The sequence below is a fragment of the Megalops cyprinoides genome, chromosome 3, assembly GCF_013368585.1.
Source record: "Megalops cyprinoides isolate fMegCyp1 chromosome 3, fMegCyp1.pri, whole genome shotgun sequence".
Classification (NCBI taxonomy): Eukaryota; Metazoa; Chordata; class Actinopteri; order Elopiformes; family Megalopidae; genus Megalops; species Megalops cyprinoides.
In genome coordinates, this window is record NC_050585.1 from 11,995,801 (window position 1) to 12,021,512 (window position 25,712).

Sequence of the window (25,712 nt, forward strand, 5' to 3'; positions counted from 1 at the left end):
TATGCGTTTCCCTTATTTTTTTACTGAGGTTAGAGATTTGCCTGGAGAGGGTGTTCCATTCAGGAAGTGTCAGAGGTCAGAGTTCAGATGACAGCTCAATGCCGAGCAGCAAGGAGGAGCCTCTGGGCAGAGAACGGACCCCCCCCCCATGGGAAAGGTGAGGAACTGCAGCATCTGTCCCGATAGTGGGGCGCAGCTGCCTGTCCAGACCCTTAGGATCTTCAAGAATGCAGCAACGCTAAAGCAGCAAGGCTCAGCAGTTACGCTTACACATGCACTAACAAAGAAACGGCATATGGACATAGGGACTGTGTCTGTCCACTCTGTCCCTTTTAATTTGGTCTGTGCATCTGGGGGTTAGTGGGTGTGGTATACGTGTGGCCAGCATGTTTCGGGGATTCAGTGTTGTGCCATGCCCATGCCCCATAATCCATCAGTGTCAGGCGTCCCAGCAGCGATAAATCGGTGATGAATGCGAAATGAAATGGGAAATAGCACTAAGGAGGACCCCCTCATGACTAATGGATCAGGAATAGGCCTCTTTGATTTATGACAGTTTACAAGCAAGGTTCGGCTCCGTCGTTGACTCTACATAACATTTTATGTATGAGGAGTATCATTTGCCTCAGTTTCACTGTCTTAGTTTTTCATAGTCTTTCTACACACTCGTATTGCTCTGTGGCGCCCAAGCACCAACAATTTTAGTTAAATAGACCTGAGTGATCTCTGGGACTATAGAGAGACGGATGTAATCCTGAGAGGATTCCCCAATGGTAAAATGGAAAAAAGAATTGGCTGGCAGTTCAGTAGCTGTGAACAAAAGATCTTAATACACGTTGGTTTTCCCATGAACATTATGTAATCCACCCAAGGCCTAAGGTAACATTATACAGGGAAGCATTGATTGTGCTTATTTCAGTAGTATCATATCATTGTATAGTAGGTAGCTCTGGAAGTGCTGTCAGTGTTTTCTCTTTGGCTGTCCTATTGCAACAGAGGTGGCCATTTTTATTTAATTGCAGGAGCCACATTGTGTGATGTATCCAGAGACTTTTATGACAAACATCTGCTGTTAAGTACAGACAGTTCTAAACGCAGAGCTGGGAGAATGAGCGTGCTTAAAAGGAGCATATCACAGCAGTGTACATCGATGAGAAATAAAGTGTTTGCTCTGTGTAAACCGCTGAGGTCAGGACGTGCGCGCTGTGTCCCATTTTCCCGATGATGGACATTAGTGCTTCGACGGTTCGATTTTGAGCGTGTCGGAGTGGCCGTTTTCCCCACACTGTAGCACTGGGGGTAAAAAGACGCGGGCTTAGCAGTACAGACCAGGCCCCTTTGAAGTGGGTGCCAGGGCTGCTGCTAAGCACCCAGGACAGCTTGTTTAACGAATAGCCGTGTCCTCGCGGGACAGGTAAATCACAGGCAGCACACAGCACAGCAGGATTACAGGCGGGGGTGGGGGGGTCTGCAGCATCAGCTGCCACTGAGGACCTAAAATAGAAGGGAAACAGAAAGAGTGAATGCAGCAAACCTCCACCAACCGCCACCAACACTGCATTATATTTAATATGAGGAGCACAGGGAACCTAATTGAGACTTAACAGATGAGATAAATTCTCAGCAGATTTTTTAAAATTGTTATTATTGACTTGGCTCCATGCTTGAAAGTACAATGGCAAAAGTATAATGGCAAAATTCCATCTCCTTTTTTACAGTTATTGTCACGCCCTAGGGGAAAGGAAGGTGTCGGCATAAGGGCGTTTGTCTTAATTGATTTAACAAATGACATGACAAACATTGATTGCATTGCTGTCCGGATGGGTTACGTCAGCATGACATCAGACAGACGTAAATGCTGGCCTACAGTATTTGAGGAATTGAAATTCACATTTTGATTACTGAATTACTTTCGAGTTTGACCAAAATCTGGATTTAGTTAACTGCCAGCTACTGTATAATTCTGTGAAGTCAAGCTCATTTGTATATTGTGATTGATGGGACTGAGAGTTAAAAAAAAGAGACCACACCCCACAGATGGCAGTCAGACGCCACCAGTTAGAGCCAGCATACGCTGTGGCTTTTTGAGGCATGTGATTTTTTTGTAGTCTGGAGAAGACTGCTCAGATGGGAATAAACACCCCAGCTATACAGTATGGATCTAGGTCAGAGGAATCTGATTTCTTCAGAGGACAATACTGCTTCTCCCGGGAAGTGGGGAAGGCTTCGGCATTGACGCTGCACCCTTAACAAGCAGATCATCAAAGCCTCGGCATCCATCCCACAATTCATCACTTCCTGACGGCTCGGAAGAAAGGGGAGAAAAAATCCTCACACATTCTTAAGAGGCAGCACTTGAAAGCTGGAAGGAAAATGCCTACATTCTCCTCTAAGCCACAGCCTGATCGGTGTGATGTATTCCTGCTTTTATCGTAGCTCATTTTCATTCTGCACAGAAAGGATGCATTAAAATGGCATCCACTGTATAATGTATTCCAACAGCGTTTTAGATGTTGATATTCCCCTTTGTAACTTTCAATATGAGGACCATTTGACCATTTGAGCACAGAAGCAAATAGTTACACGAGATATACTCCGATAGTTAATGCGATCTTAACATGAGCTGTCAGATTGTTGTAATGCATGTACACCCTCACCCTGAAATATCTCCCTTCTTTGTAAGGGTTTGCAAGTGGAAATTAGTTTGACACAGAAATGGTCTACAATAGAGCTATCCTGGTTCTAAGTTTCACGAAGCACCATGGTCTAGGAGAGCTTTCAGTGGTCCTGGGAAACATCAGCTAAATGTCATCACATCATTTTTCCCAACCTGCTACACATGAAAGGACAGAAAAAAATGGAAGCAGAACAGATTCCTTTACCTCCCTGTCCTGAATATGAGGATGTGTGTGTGGCGGGGGGGTGCATTTGTGATATGAATGGAGTCAATTGGGACATGACATTTGTCAGCTTACATATCAGTATCATATTATCATATTATTTTGGTGTCCTTCCAATTTTAGTTTGACCTTTTGTGTGCCTACCCAGTTGCTGAAATCTTTGATGTGGCAGAGAGATTGGGGCTGCCATTATTTGTGCTTAAAAAGGTACAGGCTTAAATGATGTCTGAGCAGACAGCTCTGTCCTTACTTTGTCTCGAGAAATGTGTGTGCCAGCTTTCCAGAACATCTCAGAGGGTCTTGATTATTCACTTGTCTTGAAAATGCTGTAAAGGCACATAAGAGCTTTGATCCAATTTGTAAAGTCTTTAATGGTGAGGATTCCCTGAAGCACGAGTGATCATTTTTCATTTGATTTACATTCACATCTTACATTTCATTTGGCAAACGCTTTTATCCAAAGAGACTTACAAGAGAGGCAGAGTACAACACAAGCAAATAGCCATATGAGTAGTCAATATTAGAAGCGCTGCATGACCAAGTTTCAGTAGTTGGCCAGAAAAGATACAAGCTAGCAGACAGAGATACAACTGCATGAAACCATAGATTTGTATTTTTTAAGGACAACAAAGTTTAAGAAATAAGGTATTGCTGTAGGAGGTAGTGTTTCGGGTGTTCAGGTGAGTGCTGAAGAGCTGTGCCTTCGGATATTTCTTGTAGATAGTGAGAGATTCAGTAGATCGGATGCAGTGTAGAAGGTCATTCCACCATCAAAGGACAACAGAGGAGTTCTGGATGGTGAGTTCCTGCTGCGAGGTGACAGGACCACCAGATTTGTTTTCTGTTTATGTGTTTGGTTTTTGTTTGTTTTTACAGTGAGTTATTTTACAGTCCCTATTAATAATTTTGGAAGTTTAAGTTTCTGTAGTTTTTTTTTTTTTAAACTACATTTATTGACTGCCCTGATCGCTCAGATCTAAGCCAACATATAGGCATATGCCATTAAGGGCCAACACCATAACATGCCAAAAGATGGCCAAAAAATCTGGTGAGCACTATATGGCACACCAACCAAACAGTCTACAGTGCTTAAATGTATAGTATATTCAATGTCAGTTATTCACTGAACATCCAAAATCAACTGACAGCAATTTTTTTACAGCTCACAGCTGTCTTTCCAAAGAATATTTAGTAGATTTTTGGAGTTCCTTCACGCTGTACTGAAATGATAAAAAGAAATGCCATCATTCCCAGGTTTAGATAGGTCTGATGACCAGTGAGGAAATTAAACCAAAAGTGCTTGGTTTAATCATTTTTAATTTGATAAAATATGATCTCTAACAGGGTAGAACTGAAACTGGAAAAACTGGAAACCACCCTTCAATTGGCAACCCCAGCTGATAGCTAAGGGGTCCCAGCTTAAAAATGTTTGGATGTGGCAGACCTAAAACCACTGGTCAGTTTTTCTAGCAAAATGTGAGACATACACTAATGGAATGACTCAGCAGCTCATTGATGTATGAAGCATTAGTTTTTCTTCTGTATTTTTCCATTAAGGCCTGTGAGTTGGGGAGTGTTGTTATTCATTTTTAAAGTTCCCCTTTTATTTTTTGCATTCCTGCACGGGCATTTTGTTTAGGTCTGCTGAACAAAGAAATGGAGAATCAGTCTCATGAATGATTGATCAGCTGACTGTCGCTTTGGGACCAATGAATTTTTTATTTTACAAATTCTATTTTACCAGTCATTACCTTTTTTCTATTTACTTTGTCCTTCCTCCTCAGACATTTTTTTCAGTATACAGCTCATTTCTGAAACCTGAACTCAAGACAATAAGTACTCTTTTAGTGAAAACTGTTCCTTGGTGGTTTGAGGCTAAATCCCCAAACGTGCCGTTGTATAGACCAGGAATCAAATTGCATGGATCAAGCCTTCAGTGAACACCACACACCAAGATCCAATTTATGCCCAAAAATGAAACCCATTCTTACCCTGTACCTGAGAGATAAGCCACACAATGGAGGAGTGGAAACACTAACCAGATTTCTTCGGTGTGGAACCTATGAGAGAAAGCGTCAAGCCATGCATTGTCATGCAGATCCGTTCACAATAGAAATGGTTCAGAACTACCCTGCCATTCTTTTAATAGGCTCTGGTAACTCTAATGCCCTGCTAATTCGAATTCCACCTGTCTTACTCACTCCTTTCAATGAAAAATCACGGCACGCAAATCATTTCGTATCAAATGAATGGGGAAAAAAGTAACATTTAAGGCATATGTTAACTAGCCCATTGTCTTCAGTGGCACACCAGGGCATTAACAGTGAGTAATTACAGTTTAAGAGGCTGCTTCCCCTGGACACTTACTTATCTACCATTTTCACACCATGCTTGTAGCACTGTCACTCAGCCTTAGAACGCAAATTAAAATCATCCATCATTTTCTTCACTATTAATACATGTATGGATGTACTGGATGCCCATCTACTCACTCATTGTTGCTAATACCGCTTAGAAGACCTGGGCTCTTCAGTTACCATATTAAATCTCCTAATTCAAATTGGAGGTTGATAAATCTCACTACATCATTACCAGCTACACAGCAGATTCTCCACATATTAAAATGTTGATGAGGGGTTGCATTAATTTGAATAGATTTGTTATAATTCACTGTATTCAGAGACTGAACTGAAAAGTTGAGATTTTTACTGTGTAGGCTTACATAAGGGTGACCTGTAGTCTTTGGTGATGCCCTGTTTGTCATCACCCCACAACAGTGTAGCCAAGCAGTCCCTCATTGCTCGTTAGTTTAAAATGCGTGGAGGTATATTATGACGTATGCTGGGCATGCTGGAATGGGCTCAACATTTCCCTTTTAAGTACCGCAGTCTGTGCAAAGAGCCCCTTTGCTTACATGTTCTTAATATCCTCTATAAAGAGAGAGTCCCAGTGCCTCTCAATGCTTTGGTCTGCCAGACTGTAAAGATTATTCAGGCCTGGTTTTATGCCAGTGCACCATGCTCCTTGGGAATTCACAATTGCCAAATTGCAAAAACAGTCAGTATCAATGTAATGCAATACAGAAGTACAAGTTACAGGGAAATGCTTGGTTTCAGATATTAGACCTGCATTTAACAGCTGTGAATGAAATCTTTTTCACCCAGCCTTGCATATTTCTGGTGACAGCTTTATGAGAAACTGAGACAATTATGGCATGCCCAACCCCAATTTCAGGGAGCACCATTGCTGGCTACACATCTCCCAAACCAAATTTCAGCCTCAGTATTCCATTTATGACTGCTGTTATCGGCACGTTGTGTGTCCATACCAGAGTAGGGAAGCGCAGGCAGTTTTGAGGGGAGTCTGTGGGTTGCTCCGAGGCAGACATAAAACTTGTTTACTTGAAGTGGTTTAATTAAAACAATTTTTTCTAGTATTAAATGAATGTATGATGAAAAGTGCTATTAATTCCAATTATTTTTTCTTTAATCACAAGATTAAATGCAATCAATTTTGTAATACTTTTACAGAAACTTCCAGTGGTTCCATTAGTGGCTAACAATCAAAGAGGCATGTACAAAATGCACCCAGAGACATTGATTTTCATTTCCCTCATTACGGCTCAGTGGTGAGACGATGCACTGTGGTGTGCCATTTAATGGAATGCAGTCATCTTACGCCTTTTTGTGACGATGGACTGATTTTCCTCCTTAATTAAACCTGAGAGGAAGCCTCCCTTGTCTGTCTTTTGGGAGGGAGTCCTCCCACCTCTGTTGCCAGGAGCAAGTAACTCCTGGCTTAATTAGAAAATATTTTTGAGATGCAGCCGACTGCCCCCTCAGACAGCGGAATAAATGCATTGCAATCCTGGAGCCTTTGGACGCATCTGACTTAATCCCTGTTCATTTGCTATTTGCAGAATGAGAGGCATTGTTAACGGAGACCACCACTGTTGCCAGTTTAAAAATGGAGCAGAATATGAAGCAATACTCATTGCATGAGGCTTTGGTAGCGAATATTCCTCTGTGTGACAGTGACTGCCTCCGGCAGAGGACTGTGCCTCGGTGACATTTTCAATCAGCGTTCTTTATTTGTTGTCATATGACCCGATAGCTCATGTATTTGCTTTAGTGCTCCAAGGTATCGGGCATTGTAGCCATGTGCCCTCTTTGCTTGAAGAGACCAGAGATCCGTATCTGCATTATGAGCTATAACCATACCATAATGAGGTCTTATAAATTCTCGTTATTGTCTCACTTAAGGTAGCATTGAAGCTCCCATATATTTGATTATCCAGTCTTTGTACTGACATGTAATCCAAGGCCTGCTACATCATGAGAGTGTTCTGCCTGCCATGTCTCTTGCTGTGACTGTCTGTCGCTCCTGGCGATGAGAGAGGACAGGCGTGCCATACTTTGACACCCCTCTCTGTGTCCGTGTCTGCTTTGACCCCGCCAGCGTTGGAGCCGAGTTTGTTTTTAGCGTGGCAGACTTTATTAGAAAAGCTGTTTTTGACCTTGCAAAGCAAAGATAGAGGCAGGGGGGGTGAGGATAGTGGGGGGGCAGGCTGCCATAAACAGAGGTGCCAAACAAAGTGATACCCCAAACGTTACTGTTGGGGGTGGGGGGGTGTTGGAAATGAGAAATGAACATTCTCCACCATGATCTGTATCTGCAAAGCGTGCCTGATGCTCTGCAGATTGCCAAATTCAATTTGTGCACCTGTTACGAAAATGCCTCCATCGAATCAATCAAGCTTGGACTGTCCCCCAGAATCGTCCTTAAAATTGGGCAATTTATTTTACTGCCAAACCCTTTAATTCTCCTTGCTCCAAAATAGAGACTTGAAATTCGCTTCAGCTTAACTTGATTGCTGTCGCTCAGTTCATGGTTATAGGAACAGCGTGTGAGTGTGTATGAGCTTTTAACTGATAAAGTGTTAAAAGTGATGACTGGAGCTGGCCCTTTTTTGCCTCATCCAGTAGCTCCCACCCTCATAATAGCAGCGGGAGGCCCAGTAACAAGCAGGGCCATTCCTCTGTGTGCGGTGTCTCTCAGGTGAATTCTGGTTATAAGGAAGGCCTTTATGTGTTTCTACTAACAGACTGAAATGCTGACGTACAGGTTTCATGCCTTCCCCGAGGAACAGACATTAGCAATTCAGCCTGTAGTTCTTTGGCATAATCCGGTCCAAAGGCTATGAGCTGATGCGAACAAATCATTTCTCATTTGCATAAGTTAAAATAGGAGCCGACCGTGCTCGCTTGTAGTTTTTCTTCCACGCGTTCAAGCGGCTTTTGTTCTTTCCATCCCGCCCGCACACCCCTCCCCCCCTGGATCCCATGTATTTGTCTGGGATGTGTTTGTTGCCGCGCTCCCCTCTCCAGTTTTGCTGAATTCGCTGCCTCCGCCGACGTGAAATGTATTCCATCCTCACGCGTCTGAATGGCGGCGCGTCCGACGCGCTGCGCGGGGCTGATCGTTTTGGGATCCGTCGGGCCCCGGCTCACAGATGAATTATTAATCAGAACAGCACGCGTGTGAGGAGGCCGCCGTCGTGGCCCTCCCCTCCGCTCACCACCATCCTCCGCCTTACTCCCAGCCAGAGGATACAGGAGTGCATCCGAGGGGCTCTGCTGATTTCCCTGTGTAATTACATTTCCAAACAGGTCTGTATTCCCTTAGTACATCCTGTTTCAGTCTAGTTTTTCAGTGTGCCAATCCTCCTTCTGCGTCACATATCAAAGTGTGTAGCCTCATTTCACATCCCCCGGTTAAGTGTATTCTCATAATAACCAGCTGTGGGGGTTTTTTGTTTCCGTTTTACTCACATAGTAATGGCAGTGTGTCCTTTTACTTGAAGATAACTGATAACTGATCAATAACTGATGTCGAGGAAAGATGTTAAATTGAATGTGATCGTGCAGAATACAGTGGCTGATGGCCCATGCCTCTTGGGCTTACACAGTGAGTGCTCATTCACTGCCCCCCACCCCCACCCCCACCCCCATCTGATGACCCTCTCATCATCTCTTCCTGCCAGACTCATTTAATATTCAGCTTGGATTAGGTGTAGATGTAGATTATAATGGTGTTTTTGCTGCCTGTGTCGAATGATAATGACCCTATTTGCTTACTCATTAAAAATAAAATTTGATTTAACTTTGACCAGCATAATTTGTTTCAAACATCAATCTCACCATATTTTCTAGGCGAGTATAAGGGTAGGTTAGTTTATTTTTGAATATTACTATTCACTGGACATGTACTCAGTCCTCATAGCATTTCTCCAGTCTGTGTTTGTCTTCCTGGTTCATGGTTTCCCACTTTAACAAAATGCATCACGTACAGAGAACCAGCACCTTCCACGACTGTCAAGTCGAGAATATCTTTTGTGCCTTTATTCTGCGGAACTCCATCACTCTTTCCGTCACTCTTTCCAAACTGTGCACATCCTGTTGTCCTGTCGGGCTTGTCAACACAAATCTCATCAGCGTTGGCTTCTCATTGAAATGCCAGGGATCATCACTTTAAGTTGGTTGTACATGCTGGTAAGGTGCTAAGCACCACACTACTGCAGTTTGCGATGTATTCAGTTTCCTTGTGAAACTGTTCCACACAGAGTTGCACATTGAACATTACATGCCAGACGTGTACATGAGAACTCTGAAAACCAATTGCATCATTCCCCTTACTGTCCATTGTGTTTCTCCATAGAAAACACTGACCCCTGATGGAGACCCTTTGGATTGATGTGCATTTATCTTGTGAAACCTGTAATAAAAAACCCCTTTTTAAATTTTTAATACATGTATTATTTTCCATTTGGTAAGCATTACCAGCTTGACAGCCATCAAAAATGAACCAAATACAAAGATAGTCATAAACATCCATAACTCAAATTTCCTTCGGGATTAATAAAGTATTTCTTATTCTTATTCTTATTCTTAACTCTGCATAGCTCCTCTGAAAAACCATTAAATGCAAAGAGAGATACAACAGTTTTGGTGAAGCTCCTGTTCCCTGGAGGAGGAACAGTGTTTGATTTAGGAAATTGCTGAAGAAACATGACCGTGAGAGCGCACACAGGAAATGAGGTCACAGCAGAACTCATCATAGGCACTCTTGTAACATCAAGTGGACTCATCACCTCAATATGCCCTGCTGGAAGTAGCATCCCAAAAGGCATCGCTTTTAAATAGCACTTTTCTGACACTCTGTGAGCTGATTTTAAGCTACAGTTATTCCATATTCTCAGCATTAGCTGTCACGGTTTTGCCTGTTTGTGTTCTATGAAACATAAATACTAAAAGCTACTCATCACTTCCTCATCTTTGATGTCAAGTGCTTGAAGGTAACCATTTAAATCGTGACTTTATATGTGACAGCTTCTCTGATTTGTGCAAATCAGTTTGCCTGGTCTCCATCACTACTGCTTAGAGTCTGGCTGTCTGTTATGTCTGAAGGGTGTCAGCCCCCTCAGTGGAGAGTGAGGCTTGGAATGTCCTAATCAATCAGTGCCAGTAACCCCACAACACGGGGGCTATGAATAAATGAAGCCCTCACCTGTTCTCGTCCTGAATGGACCTGAATCTCCAGCAGATGCTGTTTCCTCCCCCGGGATGCTGAGGCGGGAAAAGCTTTAGAAAGCATCAAACAGCCTGTCAGCGCTCAACTCGCACGGCTTATTCCGTGTGACAGCTGAAACAGCACACCTATCCCGCACGCAGCAGAGGAGAAATATGCCGTACTGACCTAAATTCCTCTGACGTGCAGTTGGGTACATGGGATTTTCACACAAGCGACTGTCAAAGAAATGTTCCAGGTGTTCCCCCTCCCCCGGAATGGCTGTTGTCAGTTTCCTCCAAAACGTTCCAATCCCAAAGCTCCTCCTGTCATTAATTTTCTATGACTCTGAGGACCAAAGTGAACTTCGCAGACAAAGTGTGAATTCTCACCCGTGTTGGTACAAACTGCAGCAGTTCAAATATGATACTGTTAGGAGATTTCAGAGCGATGAGAGTGAGACAGTTAAGATTTTGGAAAGTGTGTGTGTTCTCAACATTAGCATTATACGTTCAGGTTTCAGCTTGATTTTATTATTTCTGAAAAATGACAAAGATCATTTCAAAGTGTAATGTTTTCCTTTCGCTACTGACAGTCAAATGTGTGGAGGTATGAAGCTATGACTGTAAATTATTTCAGTATATAAACATTTGAGAAACTGCAAAGTCCAGTTTAGGAAAAAAGGTGGCAATATTTGGAGCTGTGTCAAGCCGTGCTGAAAAATCACCCTTTATACAGAGCTGTTTTTGGTTCCCCAAAGGCACATTTCAGACTTGACCTTCAGAGATTTAATCTAATGTAATCTGCTGGAAGGATTCTAAACGCAGCCGTCTGCATGGCCTGATAGTAACAGCAAGCATGCGATAAACTTGTGCATGAATAAACAAGTAAACACATGCCATGGGGAAAGTTCTTGACTAAGGGTTTAACATCCCCGTCCAGAGGAATTAGCAACAGTCAGTGTCTAAAGCATCCCCTGCTGGTGCTGTAACAAAGACTCATTGTCAGTGTGAAATTAATATTATGAGAAATTACCTTTTTGCGTTTGATTTATTTCTGTGGCGTTATAACCAAATCTTCTGTGGCACAACCATGTTTGTGCACAGAAATGCAATGAATAATATTAAAGGAATCAAAATGCTCTCCATCCTGCAGGCAGATGGATTATGGGAGGCAGCACGGGCCTTGCCGATATGTCAGTGCATGGTTTTTTTTTTTTTTTTTTTTTGCAGAGGCAGCAGACAGAGCAGCCATCAATTACCTCTGTTTGAGCCCCCATTGATTAGACACTTGTCCCCGGCGGAGTGAGAGGCCAGCGCTCCTCCCTGCGACCGCGGCGCTCTGGATGAGCCCGCATCCAGCACATCTGCGCCGCCAAGTTAACCGCTTCACCGCGGGAACTTAATGAAACGTCAGCTGCGAATAGCAAGCGCCACCGCAAGCCTACCTGACAGCCAGGCCTTTGTGTGGACGCGGTCACTGTGACTGATGCAGGCGCACACGAGACACACCAGACACGGGGGTGGGGGGGGAGCTGGCCTTCAAGGTTGCAAATTTAGGACAGATTGTTCTGACTGCAGACAATTTGAATAAATCCAAGGGGAAACAAGGAGCGCATGTGAGACACGATTCGGCCAAAGATTGATTGTGTCTGAACCGATTCACTTAGCGTCAGACAGCAGCGCTGTATCAGTGGTATTAAAACAAATGGCATCAAAATGCTGAAGGACACATTGTTTTTTCTGCTGACTTTTCTTCACCTGTTTGAACTTAGCCAATGGGTGAGAGTGCCTTTGAATGTGTTGACCTCTGTCTGGCTACTGTTAAATACACTGCTTTGTTTGATAGTGGTCTCAATGTCTGGCCTCTGATTTAAAACTGGTTTTTATCTTAAAATTGTGGGAAACTATGCTTGTGGTAAAGTCATAAGGTTTGTGGGATATGGCTGGAATGAATGGGGAAAAATGTTTTTTTGTTTGTTTTTAGAATCTCAAAGGGACTAGGCCCTTAGTCTATGTAATTAGAACCTTGTTAAGTTAAAGGCAGAAAGTGAAGACCCTTATCAGCAAAATGAGGCTAAATGTTCAGCTCTTATAAACATGCCATTATGTGATCCTCCACCTTAGAGAAACAATTCCTAAAATGTCATATACCGAATGGTTTGCAATTTGTGTGACATTTCGAGAGCTGTTATCTTTGCAGTGAGTCTTAGGTTCCATTTATAGCAGAGACCTTTTGTCCATTTACTGCAGACACTTACAGGGATAAAATACATCTCCACTAAAATGCTGTCTGCCTACAGAAATGCCACATTACTCACACAACACTGCCTGTTCTCTCCAAGTCAGTACTAACACTTGGAAAATATGTCTGCCTAACAGGGATTGATGTCAGCATGAAGCCAAGTTACACTAAACAAGTTTGGCACAGTACTCCTGTAAACTGACCCCATGTTTCCGTAATATTGGTTTGTAGCTTGGTAGTGTTTATTCATGTTTTACTAATGCTTTCTCATCTAATGTGATCTAATGACCCATAACTAATGTGTCACCTCCAAACATGAAATGTGGGAAGAGTGAGCGAAATTTTAACAATACTATTGGAAGTGGGAAAAGCATGATGTATTGAAATTAATGCTGTGAGTGCAAGTAATGGAAAGGACAGCGCAAAGACGTACATGGCAATCAATTGGTAATTTACTGTGAAGAGCAGATGTGGCACTTGGCTAAATATAGGGAGAGGTAAGGAGTGTAAATTAGGGGCCTGAAGCATTACAGATGATGACGATAAGGAAGAAAGTGAAAAGTATGAAGCTTGCGCATTTACTGTGTGGCCATGTGAGATTGTATGTAAATGCTGTATGAAGTTATATAGTGCAGAAGGTAACTTTTAGAATGACCCCAGGGTCTTTGAGTAGTTCTGTTGGCATACCTGCTGTACCAGTCATGTTCCTAACAGCTGACTGCGGTAGTTTTTGCCTTAAGAAACACTAATGGAAAGGGGCACCATATAGAACTTGTTTTTAATATAATATGTTTTAGAGCAAGCTAGCTAGCAAGCTAAGGTTAATTAATACCATGTGTAACATACAGTATATGTGTGAGCAGTGTGGTCTTAAGCCAGTCGGTGGTGCTGTGTGTCAGTGGTACCAGTCAGAACTATGCTACGTTATTATTTTACTGATAAGATTTTCTGAATGGCAAGGCAGTTTAACAACACTAAAATATATATTTTTGTGTGTTATTCCTATGAAGCTGAGCCAGTTTCTTTGGCGTTTGTAAGGACTGCGAGGTTTTCATATTCTTTACATGCTCCTCCCTGTTACTGCTAACATCATGAATAACTGCATGCAGGCAACTTTTAAAATGGTGCCAGCTAGTCAGGTTCAAATCACTGAACAGACAGAGATTTGAGTAAATGGACATTACATTACATTCATTTAGCAGATGCTTTTATTCAGAGCAATTTCCAGCACAAAAGACTTAAATCGAGTTGTTAATTTCTGCTCTTGGGGGACAGATACAATGGACATCATGTCCTTCACCAGAGCCAGAATTTTGAAGTGTGTCCATATGAAGACTAATGTGGAGTGTTTTCATATTGTATGAACTTAAGCTTTAGGCTGAGATCTGGAGACCAAAAAAGAAGACACTGCATTGTGAGCATTGTAGATGCTCAATGTGACTGTAATGTCCAGGTAGCAAGGAATTCAGAAACCCATCAATGAACAGCAGCAGTCAACTCAATTATGAGTGGTTAATTTAATTTTTTCAGAATAGACATTGCTTTATTGACTCCTAGCAGTATTGTCATAATTGAAGTAAGCCATTTTCAGTGAGTAGAAAATGGCTTACTTCACTTTCATAGAGTATGCATATTGCATCATACTTTAAACCCATTAATCAGGTGCCACAAAAAATTGGAAAAGTCATTACAATTGTATTCTTTTGGGTAATTGTATTCTTTTGGGTAATTGTGCTTTTATCAATTTGGGTAGTGAGTTCTGTTTTATGTCTACTGTCAAGGAGAAATGACATTGAGCTTGACAGGGAATGTTGGTCACTTCATGCGCTAGTAATCTTTCTTTGTAAAAATTGAATGCCAGCCAGCCAACAATAGATTTTGAGTTGTTTCATTATATTCTTATATTAGCAAATTGCTATGTAGCGATCAAGACAATCCACAATTCAGGCATTATTGCTTGTCTTTATACTAGCAAACCTTTAATAAATGTGCTTCCCAATGGAAGATAAAGGGCTGTTTGGATGGAATATTTACAGCCCTGGTTGTTTTTTTGCCCCCTCGGGTTGAGTCACAGAACCGTCGGCTGGAATTGACTGATTATCCCCGTTAGCGCAGACCGGTCCAAGTGTTGTGTCTGCTCTCCGTGTCTGCTTCCGTCCCACAGCATATGGGTTTCCTGGCTCCTCTAACCAGCATTAGCAATTAGCCTGTTCAAAGGATGGACTGTGTTGATACAGCTATGGCTTGGAGAAGGAACAGAAACGCAGATAAAAACCAAGCAGCTGTTCATTAGTGTTAGACTGACACTGTGTGCAGGTGGCTTGAAGTATTCAGCACCAGGCAGCAGATGATCCCTTCACAGGGAAACGGGGGCTGCTTCATCTCGGGGTACCCTGCGCCATGTGGTCCAGAGCAGACTGTTTATGCAGGGCCTCCCTCTGGCTGCTCACTGTGAAATTTTCAAATTTGCATGGCTTATCTGGTCAGTTGTAGTTGCTGCTCATCTGTAGGCTTGGCCATATTTCACATTTCAGGTGTGAAAAGTTTATCTGCAATCAGGGAAAGGGGAAGTACTGTGCTGTAAAGAAAGGCTGTATCAGTATCCTCTAGTGTCTTCCAGGTCTCAGGGGGCTCTGCTGTGAGGTAACCAGCAATCTAATCTGTAGGTAGTGTAGCTGTCCCCTTAGCAGCTCTACCACTCCATCACATACAGTGGACCCATCATATCTTCCACTTGCTCTTAGGCCACTGATGGAGGGCATCCTCGCTTTCAGTGTGTACATGTGTGTATACACATCTGTGTGAGTGTGAGTGTGAGTGTGAGTGTGAGTGTGTGTTCCCTAGTTTTTAAAGTTTTAGTAGCCTTACTCTTAAAACTGCCCATTTCCCACTTAGAGGGTTAAATCATTTACTCCACTGTCACTAATAAATCTAATCTGCATTAGGCAAATGAACTGCTTGCCAATATTGTCAGATGTGGTATAATATAGACCTCTACAATTATTAGCATATCGTGTTACATGTCATGACTAGAGTGCATGCCCTCTCTCACTTGAAGAGTGTTTAATGAGTGATATTAAGTGGACATGGTGAACTATTTTAACATTTTAGACCAAAGCCCATCTTCAGAGGGTAGAGGTCCTAATGTACTGCTGATCGGGCAGTTGCGTAGATAGCTGCCTCTCCACTGCAGAGTTGGACCCCATGGACTCCGCTGTCATTCCATTCGTAATATTTGGCATACTTACCTGCTATGTGTCACTCTGACTTAATGCAATTTCTGACCATTGATTTATTTTTCCAAAAGCTGTCAGCGTCAACCCAGATTCCTCATATTACACGCCTTACACCTTTGATCATGTGATCGGAGGTGGTTGGGTGATTGATGACATTTCAATAAGGGTGTCCGGAAAAACTGAAAAATCCACAAAAGGTTCCTATTGAGTTAATTATACACTCGTCTCCGTAAGGATTATTATAGGCTTATCGAACCCTTTTGAGAGTATGGACTGTAGCATTTTCCATTCTGTCTGTCTTCAGGTTAGAAATGAGATGGAAAAAACCATCAGTCCAGATGACTGCCTTGTGAACAACAATAGGGTTACCATTTTTCCAGGACAAAGAAAAATACTATTTCAGCAGTTTGCATGTGCAATATGTGCTCACGACCACACTTCTGTGCACCATACAGATTAATGATCTTATTTGCACATTGCCATGGCACTTGCGTTTCCCAGGCGGCTGTGTGCAGTGTTATGCATTGGTTCAGAGGATGACACAGGGCATTAGCTCCAGATGTCCAGATGTCTCTGTCTGCTCACTTCAAACGCTATCTCTAACCATGCTGTGGCTCGTGGCGGATTTCATTGCAATTCATTAAGAGGCAGAGCGCCTTATCGCTTTCAAGGAATCTGCAACAGTTTTAGCCTCCGCTTTCCCCGTGCTGGACTGAGGCAGGAGCCGTCCTGGATGGAGCGGCCATACTGTGGACTGGCTGGCATTAGTTTCCCATGGAGCGAGAGGATTCTGGGGCATTGGAGCCGTGCGGAATCAAAGCCTCCGACCGATGGAGCATCCAGAGGGCCTAATTGCCAGCTCAGAAACAACAAGTGTGTTTGTAACACCCCAGGGTTGACAAGGGAGCCATCAAAGAGAGGCTGACAGAAACCGATTAATCCTTAAGCCTCAAAATAGGTTGTTTTATCTTCGCTGTCAGATCAGCTGTGGTGCAAAGAGCGATCTGAAAAGGCGGGATTGAGCCAGGAGTCTGGCGCAGTATTTTTCGTTGACATGCATTGTGTGGGCCCCTGTGAATGTTCCGACTCTTTGTCTGTGCGAGTGTATTTGCGGCTGTGTGGTGACAGGATAATTAAGTTTGTCGCCAGAGCTGAAGTGCTTGAACTGCGCTCAGAACAGTCTATTGAACCATCATCTGTCCTGATGAGAACACCCAGAATGGCTTTTGATACACTGTCCAGATCCATAACCCTGGAAAAATGTGTAGACTGGGAAAACTGAGGAGAGATTGGTCTGCGCGCTCACCTAACTTGCCTTTGAACACCTCATTAATTGATTAGGGTAACAGAGAGCCTGTCAGCTATCAAAGCTAGCTTTCCTTCAGGGTCTCCCAGTGTAGCAGCATCGAGGAGAGTTCCACAGTCGTGCTGTGCAAATTTAACTGGGAGAGACTGTTGAGTCGGCCGTGTCGTCACGCTGAATTGTTGCTGTTTGTTTTCCAGAATGGCACGGATTACGGATATCTGGTGCGTCAGAACTCGGAGCTGCTCCGGGCGCTGGGGGAGCTGGAGAAAACATGCGCTGCTCTGAAGGAAGAGAACGGCCTGCTGGTGAGAGCTCTGAAATGGATGCCTTCACAAATGAGCATCGATTCCATAACAGTTTGTGATCCGTTTTTCAGATGTCAGGGCATCGGTTGCATTCTGATGTTACCTTTAGATGATTAAATGGTATATCATATTAATACTTGATAAATTGATAGTATTCTCTAGAATTTGGCAGGTGGAAGGCAATACCAGGTTTTTTTTGTTTCCCCAGTAATTCTTATAGAATGATGTCCTTCAGCTAGCAGGTAGTGTGGCTGGTTCTTGCACGCTGTGGGTGGCGGGGGGAGCTTTAATTATCGGCTTTCTGATCAGCGCAAAAGCAGCTCCCCGGAAACGGAGGAGAAGGTGAAGAGACTGAAGCGGAAGAACACGGAGTTGGCAGTCATCGCCAAGCGCCTGGAGGAGAGGGCTCGCAAGCTGCAGGAGGCCAACCTCAAAGTGGTGAGCAAACGCCTCCCAGGCCTCCGCGCCTCCTGCTGCGAGGAGCGCAGAGGAGAGCGCTCTCCCCAACGTTCGGGGGACTCTGAGTATCTGCGAACATACACAGCCTGTTTACTTCAACATATCAGCACTGCGTTTTTCACAGGATGGTAATGTGATGCTTCCTGTACAGCATCGGTCTTTGAAGGCTGTGGAAACCGTTAGTGAAAAGGATTACCGAGTAATCTTGGGAAGAATGTTCAAAACTGGTATTTCATTTTGTTTTCCTGCACTGACACTGAGTGTAATCCCTCACCTCGGTTGCCCAGAATGCACTCTGAAGCGGGTCCACACTTATTTATGTGGTATATAGTATATGGTATACGGTATCGATGAGGTTAGTAACAGTTGCTGAGGTAGACGCATTCTGTGTTAAAGATTATTTTGTGAGTGAGTAGTTTGAAGGCACGGTGTTTGTATCTCATTCTTTGAATTCATGGAAGCTCAGTACGGGTCATGAGAAAGTGTAGATTGTTATATTGTATCACTGTGTAACCATTTCATGACTACTCAATGAATTTACTTCATCCGCTAGTTCAGTCAAACAATAACAATGACGTGACGTTTTCACAGTTCCGTTGTCACAAAGTCAACTGTCACAGTTGTGTATCTACACTACAGTTCATCTCCCTATTAAATGCACTCTGTACGTTGCTTTGGGTAAGAGCATCTGCTAAACATATTCTAGCAAAGTGAAAACCCAGAGGCAATTGGGGAAAAACTAGAAAAACATTTCCTCACTCCAGGGAAAAAGCAGTAAGGAGACACTGCTGAAAAACAGTAGAATAGAATACAAACAGCAGAACTGAAAAGAATGAAAGCTTGTAAATTAAATTGGGCCAATAGAATTGCCCAAAATCCATGCCACAGAATTCAGAGTCCCCTGATGACATCTAAATGTGAAGTGGATGCTTTTTTTATATATTTCCAACTCAGTCCGTACATCTTCTAACTGGAGAAGAACTTTTGACACAAAGCTGTAACATGCTCTGCTGAGAAGCACGTCTGTGGTTAAAATAGCCCAGTAAAACAAAGCCCGCTGACAAGAAAGGACACTCCCAGCAGAGCAAGCACATTAACCAGAGAGCCACGTGCGTGGTCATGTCTGTCAGCAAGTGCGCACTTCAGAAAGCCTGTGCCTAACAGAGGCGCAGAGCTGGTTTCTGCCCCATTTCCTCCTGTTTTTCATAGAAGTGTAGGACTGCAGCAAAATCGATACAAAAGCACAATCAATAGCTACCCGGCTGCTTAGAATTCGATCAAGCCATTGTTTTGAGCTACAGGGACCGGCTGACAGTGTGTTTGACCTCGTTTTTGTTTATTGTATAGATCAATCCATCAGTCATAGCCTCATTGGTTAAAGGCAATGTAATAAGAAATCATACTGGAAGTAATTCTGCTGTTACACAGTAGGGGTTTTGTATCTGTGCTGAAGTCAGTTATTCATACGTGAGTAAAGGAGTGTGGCACTAGTTACCTCCACTGCTAAGAATGCATTTATGATAAAGGTTTGTAATACTTAAAAAAAGGTGTGTGTGTGTGTTATGAACAGTCTTTGTAGCGTGTGTGTGTGTTGCTATAGTAATGTGGGCACCTTTGAGAGGCCCTGTGGATATAGTGTTGACCCCTGTCTCTGCCCGCCCCCCCCCCCCTCCTCCAAACAGGTGAATGCCCCTGCCTCGCTGAAGGCTGGAGCGGTGGAGCAGTACAAACGAGCCTTTGCCCGACAGCGGGCGAGAGACCTGGCCCAGCACGCCGACACCCTGCTGTCCAAGGACAAAGAGATCGCCGTCCTGCAGCAGGAGTGCCGGGAGCTGCAGGCTCGGCTCAGCACAGGGAAGGTACCGGCATCTGTCCCAATCCCTCCCTCACATCCGCCAGCCCCCCCCTTCATAAACTGCAGAGCGCGACTGCCAAATGCACCTGCAGCGAGAGCAGTTTACACTCTCCATTACCTGTCTGAAAGTAGCCCCATTTAAAGCGGCAGCACTGGAGCAGCGGTAATTGCTCTGGCATCCAGAAGGTTGCAGTTTTGACCCCGGGATGGATCACTGATCTTAAGTTACTTAACCTGAATATCCGTCTGTGTGAATAAATATTTTGCAGAAACGTAAGCTGTCTGGGTCGCCCTGGATAAAGTCTGCTAAGCAAATTAATAATGGATGTCTGATACAGCGTTTCTGATTCATTTCTGGCTCAAACTGTCTGTTGAAGAAGATATTTTATGTGTGAACTAGTCAGCCCTCATTAATTGCCTAATGACTAAGTGGAAACTTACTGGATGTGCTAATTATCTTTTCCATTCCAGTGATTTGCAAATGCCTCACACTTTCAGATCCCGATGTAGGCGTAGTTTGTCTCACCACATGTAGTCTAATTGGATACACTATTGTGAGCATTTTGTCCTAGCCTGCCCTCTGCTGGACATACCAGCCCCTACAAGAGCTAAGTTCCTGCTTAGCCCATAAAACAATGCCACTGTGCTAACAGCGGTAAATAGACAGCAACTCTCAGCGGTTCACCTCAAGCTCCTGTGTTTTAGACAGCATTTATTTATTTATTTATTTTAAATCTCATTTCATGTGGATTGGAACATCTGTTGTAGTTGTTATGTAAGGACTGGAGCTGTAGATCAAGCCGGTGACCTTGTCGTCACCACAGCTGAGGTCCCTTTCCTTTAGCCTGACTCATCACTTGCGCACGTGACTCAGCTAAAGACGTAAGCCACGTACGGCCTCAGCCTTTTAAAGAAAAAGCACAGCTCTTCTACAAGAAAACGAGAACGTTCCGTAATCCGCTCTTTTCTCTACAGCACTGGCAAAGTGCAGTGACAGTCCCTTAATAGCATTTTTACTTTAAACTGTTTATTTGCTTATGAGCTGCTTGTCCGTGGGGCCTCACATAGCTTGTTTTTCATGTTATCCTTTTATACAGCTGGGCATTCGCTGAAGCAGTTCAAGTTACTGTCCAGGGTAAGCCTGCAGAGGCCACACACCTGGGATTTGATCACGTATTCTAATTCAAATTGCAGATCCTCTGATATAACAGGACTGCATCCGAATACTGTTTTTAGTTTGAACTTGTTGTTCTAGTACTCTATAAATTCAAAATGATTCATTCACTGGGAAGTTAATTCTTATCGTGATAAACAAGCTAACACCTGGAAAAAAGTGTAGCTGTGAAGCAAAACTGTTTTAATGCATTGTTGCAATTTTAAATTATGTCTGCAGTTAAACCCCCCTGGGCGAATGTACTCGTATCAGCAGAAGGTCAGAATCCACAGAGGTACAGCAGGTGTCCACTAGGTGGCCAACCAGGAAGTGTGGCTGCAGCTGCCGCCGTGCTCGTGTTGCTAACACAGATCGGATTCTAGGCCAGCTCACACGCAGAAGGGAGCAAGCAGAATGGCTCCAAGCTCAGGGTGACGGCAGGCCACGGCAGCACAACAGAAGCATTAGGGTAACAAACGAGGGCAGGCCAGTGACTTCATGGCGTTCGTTTGGGTCCTAATAGGTTATCGATCCGAGAATCTCATTAAGCAGCTCCCTTAACGATTCCGTGAAGTCGGCGCTCTGCAGCCGCAGCGGTTAGCTGCTAACCCCCAGAGTGCCCACCGCTCCGCTCAGCAACCGTGTCCCTCCCATTTGCCAGCAGCCAATCACACGTTCCCATTTTACGCGGTGCGTTTCAGTCAGCTATGATCAGCTACAATCCAAGACAAACTGTATCCAGTGTTTAAACGTGTCCTTTGTTAGCCTTTGTCCACTTCGTCCTTGCAGTTCTGGGTTGGAAGTTTTGCTGGGAAGTTGAATTGTCAGTGAGGTCTTTGTATTCCTGAATCCAGTTTATAAACTAGGGGGTGTTTTTGCCCTTCTGATTGTTCTGTCTAGGGAAGGAAACCCTCAGAGCTAAAGTGTGCTTCCCTTTTAGTCCTAATCAATTCTTTCTCCATAGTAACTGCCTTTTTTTTCTAAATACGCATGCAGAGTTACAGGAAGACAACCATTTCCTGTTATGATATCAAAAACACATAAATATTTAACAACTTGAAGGAAGTACTAATAATAACAAATCACAGCTGGGTTGGAGGATAGCCTGTGGGTTAAAGCTGTGATGGTACAGCTCATGGCTGCACTTCACACAGGAGAAAGACCCGTAATAGTGACAGCGGGGCTGTAAGTACATGAAAGGAAAGCTTTAGGGCACATTGCCTATGCGCCTAAGGAGAAGGATCTCGGAGCTGTGTCGACAGGCATAGTGGTTTTGGTGCTCAGCAAGGCTTTTGCAGCACAGGTGGGTCTCATGTCCTCCTCTCGTCCCCCGCAGGGCTCCCCCAGCCCCTCGGGGATCCCGGAGTTCGAGAGGCTCCTGCGTGAGTCCCAGAGGGAGGTCCTGAGGCTGCAGAGGCAGCTGTCCGTGTCGTCTGTCAAGGAGCCCGTCCCCGGGAGCGCCCAGGAAAAGGTATGGCGCCACCCTGCCGTCACGTGGCACCGGCACGCCGATCACGTTCACCACCTGCAGGCAGCGCTAAGCTATAGGGGTATCATTGCACAGAGCTACCGCGCCTCTTGTGTGCATGCGACGTGGATGAATGAAAACGCACAGGCATATGCGCGCAACATAAAGCCGGAAAGTCTGTGTTCCCTCAAGAGAGCCAGTGGTATGGAAACAGGTTCTCTCATAAAAGGGAGGGGACGGCTGGAGGATTATCTTTGCTGATATGGAATTTGGTTTGCGCTTTGGAAAGCTTAGTGTATGTTTACATTGGCGCGGACACTGTTTGGTCGAGTTACATAATAGCTTACTGTCTTCCTTTGCAAGTACGCTGTCACGAAACATAATGAGATGACTACCCCTCTGGGACTCTGGGCTGAAAGGAAGGCACAGGGACTTTAGAAGCCCTTTGCTAGTCAGGACATTTCGGATAAATACTGCCAAGTTTAATAAATGTAATTGTTAGGTCAGTTAGGACTTCATGGATTGAGCAAAATATTTTTTCTCTTGGTTGAAATTCTCATTATTCTTTAAATACTATGGTCTGATGGTGTGTCTTTTTGTACATTTTATAATGTATATGCATGTTTAATTATGCAACTATAAGTAATAATGTAATGCATGTCTAATACAATGCTTTAAATAAAGTTACTGGAAAGGCATTAACATATGGCACTTCATTAGTTATGTAAAGTGTTCAAGTAATAACAAAAATGTATATAAAATATTAGTATAGATTATGTTATAGTAGGGATTCTATTTGGATTGCAGTAAGATCCCTATTCCTTTCAAGTTCAACATCCTCTAAAATCCTGACTGAACCCTCTTATAAAGACACTAATTTGGACTTTCAGATTGTATCTCTCCTCATTGGTGAAACTATCTAAACAACATTTTCTGGAAATAAATATTTACCAAAAGAGCACACAGAAGGCTGCTTTCCCTTAACAGCATGCCAGATGTCGCTTGCTGAAACTATCCCTTCGCAGTTATAACCGAAAGTTTGTCAGTCACTCAGAAGCTGAGAGGGAGCGCCGGTAATCTGTCATTTGTGAGAGGGACACACACACACACATGCAGAAAGGGAGCATGTTGTGTGCATGTTAATCCCCTCTGACAGCAGAATGGTACAGTCCAGTAAATCCTCTCTGTGTTGCCGTGGCAGCAGTGAGACGGTTTTGGATGGTAGGTAAGACTTCAGCTGCACCGAAGACTTTTCTAGCTCTCCTCTTGTGGATTATTGGGGGGCCCGGGACAGCCTTCACTTTGGCACAGATCACAGGATAGGGGTAGGTAATTTCCGCGTGAGTGCATATTGTGTGCGTATGTGTGGCCGTGTGTGTCTGTGTGTATGTGCGTGTGGTTCGCTGATTTTCCTGTCAGAATCCCTGTGAAGTGCACTCTGCAAGCAAATATCAGTGCCAGTGAAGGCAAACTGAAGCGGTACACTTCAGGAATTGTGTGCCGTGTGAACTTTGTGTTGAGTGAACTGATAATTGCATAGACCCAGGAAGATCAAATCAAAGCTAACTACTGATTTACCCTTTTGTGTCTTCACACACGTTTGCTGCTTGTCCGTCGTGTACAAACATCCACGCTATCACAAACTCGTTGCAGTTAAGTGGATTGTAGATCTCACTGCCCTGCTGTTGATGTGCATTTTAGTAAATCCCAAATGTTCAGCCCTGTACTCGTTCACCATGCATGACCAGGTCTTTTTGCTGGCTTTTACCTGGCTGAGTGACAGATGTCAAAAATGCCTTTATATTTGACATCAATGGAGGACTTCAGTGGCTGAGCCTACAGCCAAAAATCGTGACGCTGTTAAAAATCTCACCCCTCCTCAATATCACTGAATCGATATGCATTAAAAACCATACAGTCGGGCCAATCCATTAAGGTGCTTTTAAAAGAAGTGATCCAGTTACCCGTTTCAGCAGTCCATAGGGATTACCACAATGTGCTTATGGCATTCAGTGCCTGCAAGGGATCTGCTGGTTTAGTGCGCGTGGTCCCGAGAGGTCCATGCCGGAGCAGAGGCCAGGGGTGCGCTCCTTCTCCCCCAAAGTGGGCTGTAGCACGTGACGCTGTAGCGTCACTGAAGTGGGACGAGCGGGCGGGGGTGTGTGTCACCCCTGGGGAGGTGGCCTTGGCACTCCGGCACATGACGCGAGAGGGTGCCAGGCTCTCCAGGGCAGGTCAGCCGAGGCCACTCGCAGATCACCTGCACGTCCGGGCCAATGGAAAAGGCGCGGCAGGCTCCCTCCCTGCATACGGACTTCCATACGGCCCTCGGCCTGCCAGCCAATTAGGAACAACCAAACTCGCCCTCGGAGGTCACAATTCATCTGTATATTGCAGTGGGGTGGTGGCGGTTGGGGCATGTGTAGGAGCGGGGAGGCTGTTGTGTTGTTCTGTTGGTTCTTATTGTGTCCCAGGACTCTACCCAGGTGACTTCACGTTGTGGAGTATGATGCCTCAGGTTCCGTGAGGGGAACACCCCCCCGCCCCCCACCCATAGGTCCCGCCTGCTGCTCTGACCCTTTTATCTCGTTACCGTGCCCTGACCCTGGGTGCAGCGGCCATGAGCTCTGCTCCACTGAGAGCATACGCGGGCGAGAACTAAATTAGCTGCCGCTTCCTGACCCGAGCCAAAGACAAAGGAGATGACAGCAATGTCATCCGTTTCCCTGCTGGACTTAAATAGCTCATACAGGTGACAGGTCAACACTTCACCTCTGCGCTGCTTTCAGCCTCACCAACAGTGGAGTGAATCTCAGGGCTGAATGGGAGTGGCTGGAGATTTTAAAGGATGGTGCAAGGTTTCCTTGAGTTTCCTTGAGTTTGAGTGACTGTGTTCAGGGTTTTACCTGGTTTACTTTAACTGGACTTTTTTTCAGCTGTCTGTAACATGCACTATTGAGTGGCTTGGAAAACAATGACATGCTAGTGAAGTGTTTACACAAAACATGCAAGCATTGTATTTTTTTTTTTCTTATATCAATATCTTGTTTTGTTTTTGAGTTTAGTGTCTGCCTTATCACAGCCCCCTGAGCTAGCTGATCCATAGTTGGTACAGTTGTGTTCAAACGGGCCACTCTGGATGGCTCTGGATCTGTCTCTCAATTCAGTAACAGGCTGATTAATATCAGAGGTGCGATTCTGTCCCCTGTGCCCCTTGTAG

The 25,712-nt window shown here is 44.2% G+C and overlaps 1 protein-coding gene across 1 annotated transcript in view; it reads left to right on the plus strand.

The window, feature by feature from the left end:
• The window catches only part of LOC118774123 (peripheral-type benzodiazepine receptor-associated protein 1-like), an 89,999-nt gene that overhangs the window by 33,520 nt on the left and 30,767 nt on the right, over nt 1-25,712 (plus strand). The window contains exons 2-5 of the mRNA XM_036523279.1: nt 17,450-17,557; nt 17,867-17,995; nt 19,699-19,875; nt 22,361-22,495. Of these exons, the coding sequence (XP_036379172.1) occupies nt 17,450-17,557; nt 17,867-17,995; nt 19,699-19,875; nt 22,361-22,495 (549 nt within the window). The remainder of the gene's footprint in view (nt 1-17,449; nt 17,558-17,866; nt 17,996-19,698; nt 19,876-22,360; nt 22,496-25,712) is intronic.